Source organism: Ammospiza nelsoni, chromosome 1, assembly GCF_027579445.1.
Source record: "Ammospiza nelsoni isolate bAmmNel1 chromosome 1, bAmmNel1.pri, whole genome shotgun sequence".
In the NCBI taxonomy this organism is placed as follows: Eukaryota; Metazoa; Chordata; class Aves; order Passeriformes; family Passerellidae; genus Ammospiza; species Ammospiza nelsoni.
The window spans coordinates 110718617-110729681 of NC_080633.1; the positions used below are offsets into that span (position 1 = coordinate 110718617).

The following is an 11065-nucleotide window of genomic DNA, read 5'->3' on the forward strand; positions in this document are numbered from 1 at the left end:
CACCCAGCCTTGAGTATTTAAGTGCTGCATTAAAATCTTTCAATGAAAGTTTACAGTGGATGTATTTTTTGCATTTTCTCATAGAATACATAATTTTAGAAACTACCAGAGCCTACTACAAAATGCTTGTCTGGTTTTTTCTCCCTTGCAATAACACTAAGATCTCTCCTAGTAACACAAATCTGTGATTCATGATGACATAAAAATGAGACTTTCAACAACCTTTTAACTTCTGTGCCTATGACCCTCTGCCACCAAGGAAGGGGATGGCACATGATCTTGTCAGGGAACTCAGGAAGTTGCAAGACTGCACAGTCAGGATAATCTTCCCTCTACTCAAATCACTGTTTCAATTGGACAGGTGAACTGAAAAATCACCTGAGAGCAGTTGAGCATTTAATAGGCTGTACAACAGAAAGGAATCATTTGACTGAGACGCCTGATGAAGCAGGCATCCAAATAAAACCAGTTATTTATTCCAATGGTTATCAACAGTGAGGAAGGAGACATCACAAACTGAGAAAGACACTATGTGTCTTCTTCCTTTACATCACTAGGAGCTACAATCTCTAGGGCATCCTCTCCATTGCAGCTGTCTCCAGGAAGAAGGAACCTTCCACTTCCAACATTACTCTTTTGGAAGACACCACGCATAATCCCACTTGTTTTCAAAGTCCCAGCACTAAAACACATGGTAAAATGGAATTAAATGGAACACAGTATATCAGAAATAACTTTAAAAACATATTCAGGTAGCAAATACCATGTTTGGATTATTCATTAACATTCCAGATAAGCGTTTTTAAAAAAAAGTTTTTAAATATCTCAATAATAGGTGTCACTAATGAAACTAAAGAGATTAATCTTAGTCCATAAACTGTCACAAAAACTATTATCTTCACTATTCCTTGAAATAGTTCAAGTCACAACTTGGGAAATACATACTTAATAGCATATAAAAGTTTTTTGAATCTGCAGTGGACTGAATCAGGTGTAAAAGAAATTACATCTCAAAATAGTCATCTCATGGTCAGGAATCTCCATGTAAACCACATCAACAAAGCTGTTATTTATTTTTACAGCCATTCTTTGGGGTTTCTTGCTAAGCCTGGCAACAAGTTGCCTATTATTAGGATCAATTTCCTGACCTTACTGTTGCACTCTTCCCTCTTTGTCTGTGCTGGTATCAGAAACTGCTTTGTAAGAAAGGGCAAGAAAATAAAAAGTGGTTAAAGTTCAGCCATTCTTATGTGGGCAGGTCAAATCATCTTGTGTACATTAAGTATTCCCTGAACCAACTACTGCCACAGCTACTGTCTGGTATTTAATTCCACTATGACAACTCCTTCCAGATTGAAAGATGTGTAAATGAACTATGCATATTCCAAATGCAGTAATACACAATTTCCTGGCATAATTTAGTTTTTTTCTTCAAAATCAAATCAAATCTAATAAAAGAAAAAAATATTCTTACACACAAACTCTTAAAAATCAAAATTTCCCAATGAGGATTTGGGAAAATGTCCACAGCAAATCAAACCACTGTGCTCATAAAACACATCTTCATGCTGGAGACAAGGATTTCAGCACATGGACAGGGCAGTGGGGAGCTCCCCATCACCCACCAGCTGCAGCATGCCAGCACAGAACAGACATGGTCTGGCAGGGTTAATGATTTCCATCATTGCAACAGCTCTGCTTTAATCATCATGCACGCTGCTAACTACAGTAGAAGATATCCTTAAGCTATTAAAATTATAAACACAAAGTTAAAGTCCTTTCTAGCCTGAAATATTGATGAAATGGGCTCTTTTTACTGACATCTGACACCTCTCTGAGGTTGGTACCTGCAAGGAGGCTGTAGCCAGGTGGGGATCGGCCTCTTCTCTCAGGCTACAAGTGACAAGACAAGAGAAATTAGCCTCAAGCTGTGCCAGGGAAGGTTTAGGTTGGACATTAGGAAGAATTTCTTCACAAAAAGCATGATTAGACATAGGCATGGGCTGCCCAGGGACGTGGTGGAGTCACCCTGGAGGTGTTTAACTCTTGGTTGTTATTTCCAACTTTTCAGTGAACGGCCTGTTTGACATGGCAGTGTTTGGTCACAGGTTGGTCCCGATGTGACCAGAGGCCATTTCCAGCCTAGCTGATCCGGGGCTCTGTACGGTTTTCTCTGCACCTGCACCGATGTACAGCAGCAGGGCCTCAGTGGGCAGTAAGAAGGAACAAGTCTTCAAAAGTTTACCCCAGGAGCAGGTTCCCAACGCCCAGACGAGCAGCAAGGACAGTGTAACCAGCCAGCTCTTGGCAGTGGCTCTGGAGCCAGCGTGACACACGTCCTGACACCCCGGCAAAGGTTTAAGCCGCTGGAGGCGGCTGCAGACCTGCACAACTCAGCGCACGGAGGTTTGACACCTCCTGACAGCGCCGGTCCTGCCGAGTGCCAGCCGCGGGCACCGGGAGGGGAGGGCGAGGGGCGGCAGCGAGGCGGGGGGAGGCGCACGGAGCAGGCGGGCACTCACCGATCGTGGCCATGTACGAAGTGGCGGGAGAACCGGCGGGAGGCGAGCCGGGCTCGATGTACCTGCGCACGATGGAGGTCTTCCCCACGCAGGACTCTCCGGCCATCACGATTTTCACCAGCAGCGGCCGCGACTCCGCGGCCGGGCCCAGCCTCGCCATGGCGGGCGCCGAGTGCCGGCCGGGCCGGGCCGCGCCGGGGCGGGGCGGGAGCGGGCTCGGAGCCACCTCAGCGCCAGTCACTGCCCCGCGCCCGCGTTATGAAATTATGCAAAGATACTCCCCTTTTTTTGTTGTTTTTTAAAGAAGTTTCATCACCAGGGAGGAAGCGGGGAACTTCCATAACCCCCATGACGCTTCCCCCGTGAAGTACGGAAATAAACAGTCTGCTTTCACATTGCTTCCTAGCATTAGGTCAGAGGCAGGGGAAACAGGTTTTAAGAATTTCCTCTTTTTCACTTTTAATTTATTGTCATCTGACAGTCAAAGTGACCTGTAACACACACACATACACAAAGCCCAAACCAAAAAAACCCATATCAGCAGTGTAGTTTTGCTGCACGTGTGTCTGGATATTTTTTTTGCCAGAATCCCACATTGTCCAGATTATAAGGCCGTAGCTATTTGCCAGCATGGGCAGGGAACTCATCCAGTGTCATAAATTTAGAAACAGGATATATTTGAATGAAAAGTGCTAATTATGTTTGCAAATATTTGTGTCTATCTAGGCCTGCAATGACTTCCCATGGGATTTCACCTTCAACCCTTCAAGCAACAACTTGATGACTTTATGTATCAGAGCTGTAGATGTGACACATTGGATTTCTGTGGAGGACAACATAAGATTCAGTGAGCTCCACCTAGCATGATTCAGAATGACAAAAGCAGGACCATCAAGGTTGGAAGAGCCCTTTGGGGTCATCCAGCCCTATCATCAACCCAGCACTGCCACTGTAACCCCCAAACCACTAAACTCTATCACCAGGACCAGATACAGACGCCTCTTAAGTACCTCCAGGGATGCTGACTCCACAAATGTCCCCTTATCAAAGGCCAAGTATTATTTCAGGTTTATGTCTCCCTCACCCCTCACACCAACCTGCACCTCAGCTTGGTCTTGGTTAGCTTTAGGACTTTGTAGTAGAAAATCTCCAAAGGATGTCATCAACCTTTTTCTCAGTAACATTTCCTTCATTGCTGGAAAAATGAGAATTTTTGTGACAGGCTGAGAAATAAGGAGTAGGAAACAACAGATGAAATCAACTGCTGAGTTTGGTGGGCTTTTTAGGAATGATCTCTGAAACGTGCAAAAACCCCAATGCTAGAAAAAAAAGGCATCAGTTAAAGTGTTTCCATTAGGGACAGAGTAAGGTTGTGTATTGAGGACTCTTAATACATAATTGAGCAACTGTTGGAAAAAGTTGAGCCCACAGGACACTTTCAGGTGACATCTCACATTATGAAGGTGTTTTGGGAGCCTGACTTGTACAATAAAGCAGCAGGCATGTGGCTTGCTTGATTCAACAAAATAAAGGCTAGGGGGGAATATGGCTACTGTTTGCCAGGGATTCAACTAAAAGCAGGCAAAAAAAGCTGTATAAAATAAAGAATATAGTGAGGAGATACATACACACTGACCATGAATATGGCTAAACCAAAACTTGTGAGTGTTCTAATGATATTTCAGAAAATTCTTGCAGTTGAGGTAACTGAAAGAAAATTCTTCATAAAGGCAAAACAAGAAGAACGTGTTGGCAGGCTGTAACTGTCTGCAGTAGGGAAGGAGTGGATTTCATAAACCAGAACACTTCCTGTGAGAAAGATCCCCTGCTATCTCAGCAGCCCTGTGAAGTTCTGCTTTCCCATGCGGAAATTTGAAGTTACCATTGTTTATCCCGAATCTGAGGGAAGATCAGGTGCTGGCATCTTCTGCTATTTCTCATGGGTCAGAGGTGGTGGTGTGGGTAGGGGAACTCCAACACAGATAATGTAACATCAGCAGGCACAGACAAGTGCATGCATGTGGGCAGCACACTGCTTTACAGATACTCCTTAAGGCTTTGTCTTTGCTGTGGAGCCTTCTCGATTGCCTGCTCTGAGGTTGTCCTTCTCAAAATAGCTTTCTTCAAAGGCAGGCAATGCTGCAGCTGCCTGCAGCACTTAGATTTACATGTGAGCCTGGAGCGATGGTGTTAACAAGGATGCTACATTAGCTCAGTCTCTACCCTCTGCTGTCTGTCAGGCCAACCAATTTCAATAAAAAGGCTCTCTATAGCATTTTGTACATTCGAGTGTTGATTTATGAGCCATGCGCAAGGCAGGATTCTAACCAAATTCCTAATGAGACTCCAAATACCCGGGGTTACTGCTGCTCTCAGTGAGTTACAGTATCACTTTTCCTCATATTCCTATCCACAAGGGGACAGTCTTTCCATCTCTTACCACCGACTGAAACCATTTAAAAGTTAGCTCCTTGAAAAACTACCATTCAATGAATGAAATTTATTTTTTTAAAATACATGTTTCGTGCTTCAGAAAAAAGTTCCAGAACTTTATATATATGATATTACTGTACTTACAGGGCTAATCATAAGCAAAGTTAGTTTAATGAAGCTAATGACTTGAAAATAATGACTGTGGCTACAAAATAATCAGTGCAAAGCACAAAATGAAGTTTCCATTATGCTTATTTAGGTATCTTTGGAAAAGAATGTATTTTCTTCTCATTCAGCTTTTTTGATTGTTCACTGACATTTCTTGACTCTACTCAAAAACATGATTAATAGTACTCATAATAAAGACATAATTTTAAAGGGGGTTTTAGTGGAAGATCTTTGAATTTTCATACAGAAAAATTACTAGATTTATTATAATTTTATAAAATGTTAGATTATGAAAACATCACATTCATTTTTCTTCAATATTTGTGAATTGTTCCAGTTGCTCTCATAGATATGATTCTTACGTTTTTGCTTGTTACCTGAAACATTCAGTTTAGAAATAGCTGCTTAATTTACTCTGAATACAGAATACTTTGGGCGAAGCAGATAATACCATAATTTTAAATTTTCAAACTGCTCACACCTCCTAATTTTCACTATGTGACATATAGCCCCAGTCTCTGCTGATAAGATGATAAAGAAGCTGATTTTTCATAGAGCCAAAACCCCACAAAAGTGGGCCAATTCCTCACTGCTGTTACAGAAAGTACTGTAAAGTGCTCTGAATGCAGGAAGGAACCACAGAGATTCTTTAGCAAAATATTTAATGCAAACCATGCAGCATAATCTTGTCACTAACCCTGCTTTGCACATACTTGCTAGCTACCATCATTAAAAAAAAAAGCTTAGGAGAAGAACATAAATATGAGCCAAATATGAAGAAGCATTCTTTTGAAACATAATAGTATTGTTACAGATGCCACAGGGTCCTTAATAAATGAAGCTTCCTCCTTCATAAAGTAAAGCTTACAAAATATTGCAAAGTGGTTCAATGTATTCCATCTGAAATTATTTCAATTGGAATATTAGAATACTAATGCAATTACAAATATTAGCAGCATATTCATGAAAGTTTTCCTGAGCTGGAGATATAAGCTAAAAATGATAATGAGAAGAGTGAGGCTTAATTTGGATTTAAAATGCTCAGTACTAAATCACTGCTCGTGTCAAGATTACTCACTGAATAGATTCTCTTAAGTGACCAAAGTGGAACTTTTTGCTTTCATTCTGAGTGGACAAAATTGAGGTAAATTACTCATGATAGGCAAAACAGGGTTCACTAATCCTTAAATGAAATTTCTAGGCCAACTCTAAAGTATTTTAGTTATTTAGGAGACAGGATTCTCTGTCAAACCAGTATATAATTTTTAAGATTTCATCAGAGAATAGGACATCTCTCTTTACACATCAGAATGACAAATGTGTGGTTACTGATAAAACCAGCTGAAAAGTGATTGCAATGAGTTACCCATTGTAACAGCTCATGATCCACTTTGGATTTGCCATAGGTTTTAATTTTACTTCCTTCAACAGCACTATATTCTGCCTTGGCTTATTTTCCTCAGTTCATGTATCCCTTGATATCTCTCAATTCAAAGCCATGTTTCTCAATATGTTTGAAAGAGTCAGTGCAGTGGTCACAGTAACAGGCAATTTCAGCTGACTGAAGAACAGGAAGGAGAATAAATGAAAGATGTGAGGATTTCTGTAATCAGAGGGAGAGGTAATTGAGGCTAAGAGAAATGTTTTAGTTATAAAGACAGTAAGAAGGATTCTGATACATTACAGAGAAAGAAGCAGGATCACAAGTCCTGCCAGAAGCTTGCTCCAGTGCAGGCTTCCCGTAGGGTCATGGCCTCCTTCAGGCATCCACCTGCTCCAATGTGGGTTCCTCCACAGTCTCTAGGTGGATTTCTACTCCACTGTGGATGTCCATGGGCTGCAGGGACACAGCTACCTCACCATGATCTGCAGGGGAATCTCTCTCTGGTGCCTGCAGCTCCTTCTCCCCCTTCTTCTGCACTGACCTTGGTGTCTGCAGAGTTATTGCTCTCACATATTCTCACTCCTTTCTCTGGCTGTGGTTGCCCAGGGGCTTCCTTCACCCCCTGCCTTCTTGACCTGGACAAGCTTGGGAGTACTGTCGTTGTTCAGCCTGGAAAAAAAGAAGGCTTCACAGACACTGTCCAGTACCTCAAGAGGCTTTATACAAAGGACGGGACTTTTTACATGGGCAGATAGTGACAGGACAAGGGGCAATGATTTTAAACTGATAGAAGGCTGGTTTAGTTTAGATGTTAGGAAGAAAAAGAGAATAGTGAAGCATTGAAACAGGTTGTCCAGAGAAGTTGTGGATGGCCCATGTCTGAAAGTGTTCAGGTCCAGGTTGGATTATTGCCAGGAGCAACCTGGTCTAATGAATGGCAGCCCAGCCAGGGCAGGGCTTGGAACGAGAGGATCCTTAAGGCTCCTTCCAACCCAAACCATTCTGTGGATCTGTGATTAACGCTGCTGTCCCAGTGTGCTACCACCATCGCTGATGGGCTCAGCCTTTGCCAGCTGCAGGTCCATTGCCAGCTGCAGGTCCATTTTGGAGCAAGCTGGCATTGACTCTGTTGGATATGGGAGAAGGTTGTATCAGCTTCTTATGAAAGCCACCCATGTGGCCCACCCCACCTACAAAAACCTGGCTTTATGAAAACAATACAGAAGATATCTTGGTAAACGCCATCCACAGGAATTGCCACAGGAATCTATTATTTGAAAAAAAAAACAAACTTGGGAAGCATCCTCGCATCACAGAAAGAGCCCTCTAATAGGAAGAGGAGTGAAAAGAAATGTTATCGTTGAGATATTAGGAGTAGGAGGAAGACACTAAGTACATGTGCTTATTCTGATAAGCACATGTAGTGCTTAGCACCTGTAGTGTCAGGAGCAGTGTGGACTAAGGGAGATGATTGATCTCTAAATCAGGGGGATGGAGAGTAGAAGATTAGAGCAGATGTAGAGGTGAAGGACTGAATTCATCCTCGCAGGGGCCTTTAGGTACAATTTATGGGAATTACTTCCTACAGCAGTTTTAGAGGATCTAAATGGAGTATGTGGCTTAGAGAGGTCACAAACTAAAGGCCAAGCAGCCGTGACAGTCATCTTTGAAGGTAAGCTTTGACGTACTCTTCCGATTACTTTTTTTACCCAGTGATGGAAACAAATAGGAAACCATGGAAGCAGACTGCTTATAGATGAGCCTGAGAATACACAGGCTACATCTGTATCACCTTCAGTAGAAATATCCATATTTCAGTTCAAGTTCACCAAGCGAAGTTGCTAGAGATGTAAACCAGTGAAAACGTTCCATCTATCCTGTAGGCATTAGCTCATTTCCCCTGGCTGTCACTCACTGGCTTGCTCTTGTCTCCGTGTGTTGGGCCACAGCTGGTCCTGCTAACTCCCATGCCACATGCTCCTCTTCTATGTTCAGATTTGCTATTCCAGCTTTGACGTGTCTGTCAGCCCATCACAGACAGTTGAGGACACAGCCCTGCTGCCTTTGGTGGAGAGCAGGGCTTTTTGAGAGGAGGTGTTGGTAGTTGCTGATGGTGGTGTTTAATCCTCTGAACCTTGATTAGCAAACTGTAAGGTAGCTGGCAGCTCTCCAGACAATTCAGCTTTCCATGTCAGGAGTCTTCATACATGTCCAAAAGCATCCAGCTACCCCAAAACTACATACAAATGGCAACACAAACTTGCATCCTCTCCTTTTCATCCTGGTGAGGAGCTCTCTCATCTGGACTGTACCATTCCCCTGTGAGATTGCCCAATTCCTTTGATCTTCCAATCTGATGGCTCCATCTCCAATCCCCACTAGTTATGGAACACAAAGCTGGGACTGGGTTGGGTGTACTCAGAACTGGGCATTTTTTAAATGCTCTTAACATTTGAAGCCTCCTTCTCCAAGTGGCCTCGTGGTTTTGGTTAGTGGAGGTTATCTGAATGACTGTCTGGAGCGGGCAATGGTTTTTAATTTACTTTTTAGTGACTGTTTTCTGATTTAATGGAGGTTGCTGGGTTTATACTTGTTGTCACTAGTCTGACTATATCTTCCTATATATCAAAAGCATGCAGAGTTGCAAATAGACATTTTTATGTATCATATAAATCTATTTAAGTGAATAAATAAATAAACACTTCCAGAATGGAATAAGAGTGAAAGATTGCATTGATGCTATTAGGAGTAGAAATATTTTGGAAGTATCACTATCAAATCATCTGTGAAAATGCCACATAGGCACATGCACATGCCTAACCCCCAGAGAGTATGTTTTCCTTGGAATAAATGTCAAAAATTCAGGCATCCATTTTCATTTAAGAATCTGACATACTCTTCAAATCCACAGTGCTTGACAGATACCAAGGGCATCTTCCACTAATGGTAAAAAGGTTTAAATTGCATTTTATTTATATTAGCCTTCTGAAGGCAAAGTAGGGAATAGTAAGATTATTTGATGCCTAGATCCTATAGACTTTTTTTCCTGGAAAAGCTTGGTAGAAGAATAAGGCTAAATCAGTAGCACCCTAATCTGTTGTAGATAATCTAATTTATGTTGCTATGTATCATGTTAATGACTCTAAACCAATGTGCACATTATATTTCTTTTTCATTTGGGATTCTCAGAATAGGAGATGCAGAGACAAGGATAACCCATGTTTTCCATGAGAGATTCATGGAAACTGAAAAATAAGGTCTTTTAATATCTTTCATGATAACTGTTTTTCTTGGCTTAAGTGTAGGTTTTAAAAAATGGTGCTCATTGTTTTGCTTGTAGTTCTTTCATGCATGAACAATCATGCTGATGATGCATTTACTTCAAGTGAATTTTCCAATTGAAAAAGTGCTCTTGAAAAGTTTAAGTACTATGAATCACCAAAACCTCATCTAAGTCCCATAAAAGCACTGGCTGCAGAAAACAGCCTTGGAAAGAAGACATATTGGGATTGTACTGCATGATTCAGCTGAAGGGAAGTATATTTGGTCAACACAGAAGAAGCTGAGGAACCTGACAGTTCTGTAAAAATGAAATTATAATATTCTAGACAGACAGAAATGAACTGCTGCAGCCCCCTCTTATATGCCTCACTTGTTCCTCACAGGTTTAAAGCAGTGATTCTAAATGTGAGAACCTCAGCCCTTGAAACACGGGGGTTTTGTGGGGCATATTTCATTCCTTTCCTCTTTCTTAGCTTGTTTCACTATTATCTTTCTTTCTCCCTAGTTTCGCTTGTAGTCTGACTGCTGGAAGTATTTCTGATACAATGTTTTCTTAGTATTAGCAAATGCAGTCTATTTATTTCTTACATAATAACATGTTAACTGAAACAACTTTGAGTCCTAAGTATTTGTCAGGGAAACATTAGTGATTTTTCAGTTCTTATTCAGCTTTTATTTAAGGCTACTTTTGAAAGCAGATAAAACTATTCAGTAAACTACAGTGTTTGAAAATTGTAAACTGTTTAATGATAACTTCAAAATATTAAGCTCTTGCCTTAGATTTTTTTATTTATTTATGATATAACTTAAGGTTGCAAGTTCTTAACAGTATCTTAAATATTTTGGGAGTTTAAAAAAATTAATGTAGCTTTCTGTATCTTGTGTAGTGATGTATTGTCTTAAATGAGCAACACAAGTGCAGTGGGTTTCCTTATGCTTGGAATTTTTGTCAGGATCCAAGGCTTTGGGGCCCAGATCTGGTCACAGACTGATGAGCCCTCTGGTGCTCCTGTAAAGGCTGAGAGGGTCACTGTGGCCACACCACCTCTTCTGCTTGCTGTCACTTATGCAGATGCAGTTGCTTGTTGCTGGAGTAGATGGCTTCCATGTTGCCCTGGTGAAAAAAAAGTATTTTTGACCACATGAAGACATGTAAAACATCTACATTTTAGTTGTTTTTCCAAGAAAATTTGGATACAGTTAAAGATGTTTAGTAAGAGCCTAGGGGACTTTGCACAAGAAGTCTAGCCAGCAGTTCTGACAGGCTGACCACTGA

The 11065-nt window shown here is 41.4% G+C and overlaps 1 protein-coding gene across 2 annotated transcripts in view; it reads right to left on the minus strand.

The window, feature by feature from the left end:
• Window positions 1-2728, minus strand: part of LOC132077235 (ras-related protein Rab-10-like) — a 32136-nt gene extending 29408 nt beyond the window's left edge. For both annotated transcript variants that reach the window (XM_059478776.1, XM_059478767.1), the window contains exon 1: window positions 2523-2728. In XM_059478776.1, the coding sequence (XP_059334759.1) occupies window positions 2523-2682 (160 nt within the window). In that variant the 5' untranslated portion in view covers window positions 2683-2728. The remainder of the gene's footprint in view (window positions 1-2522) is intronic.
• Between the last annotated feature and the right edge of the window lie 8337 nt (window positions 2729-11065).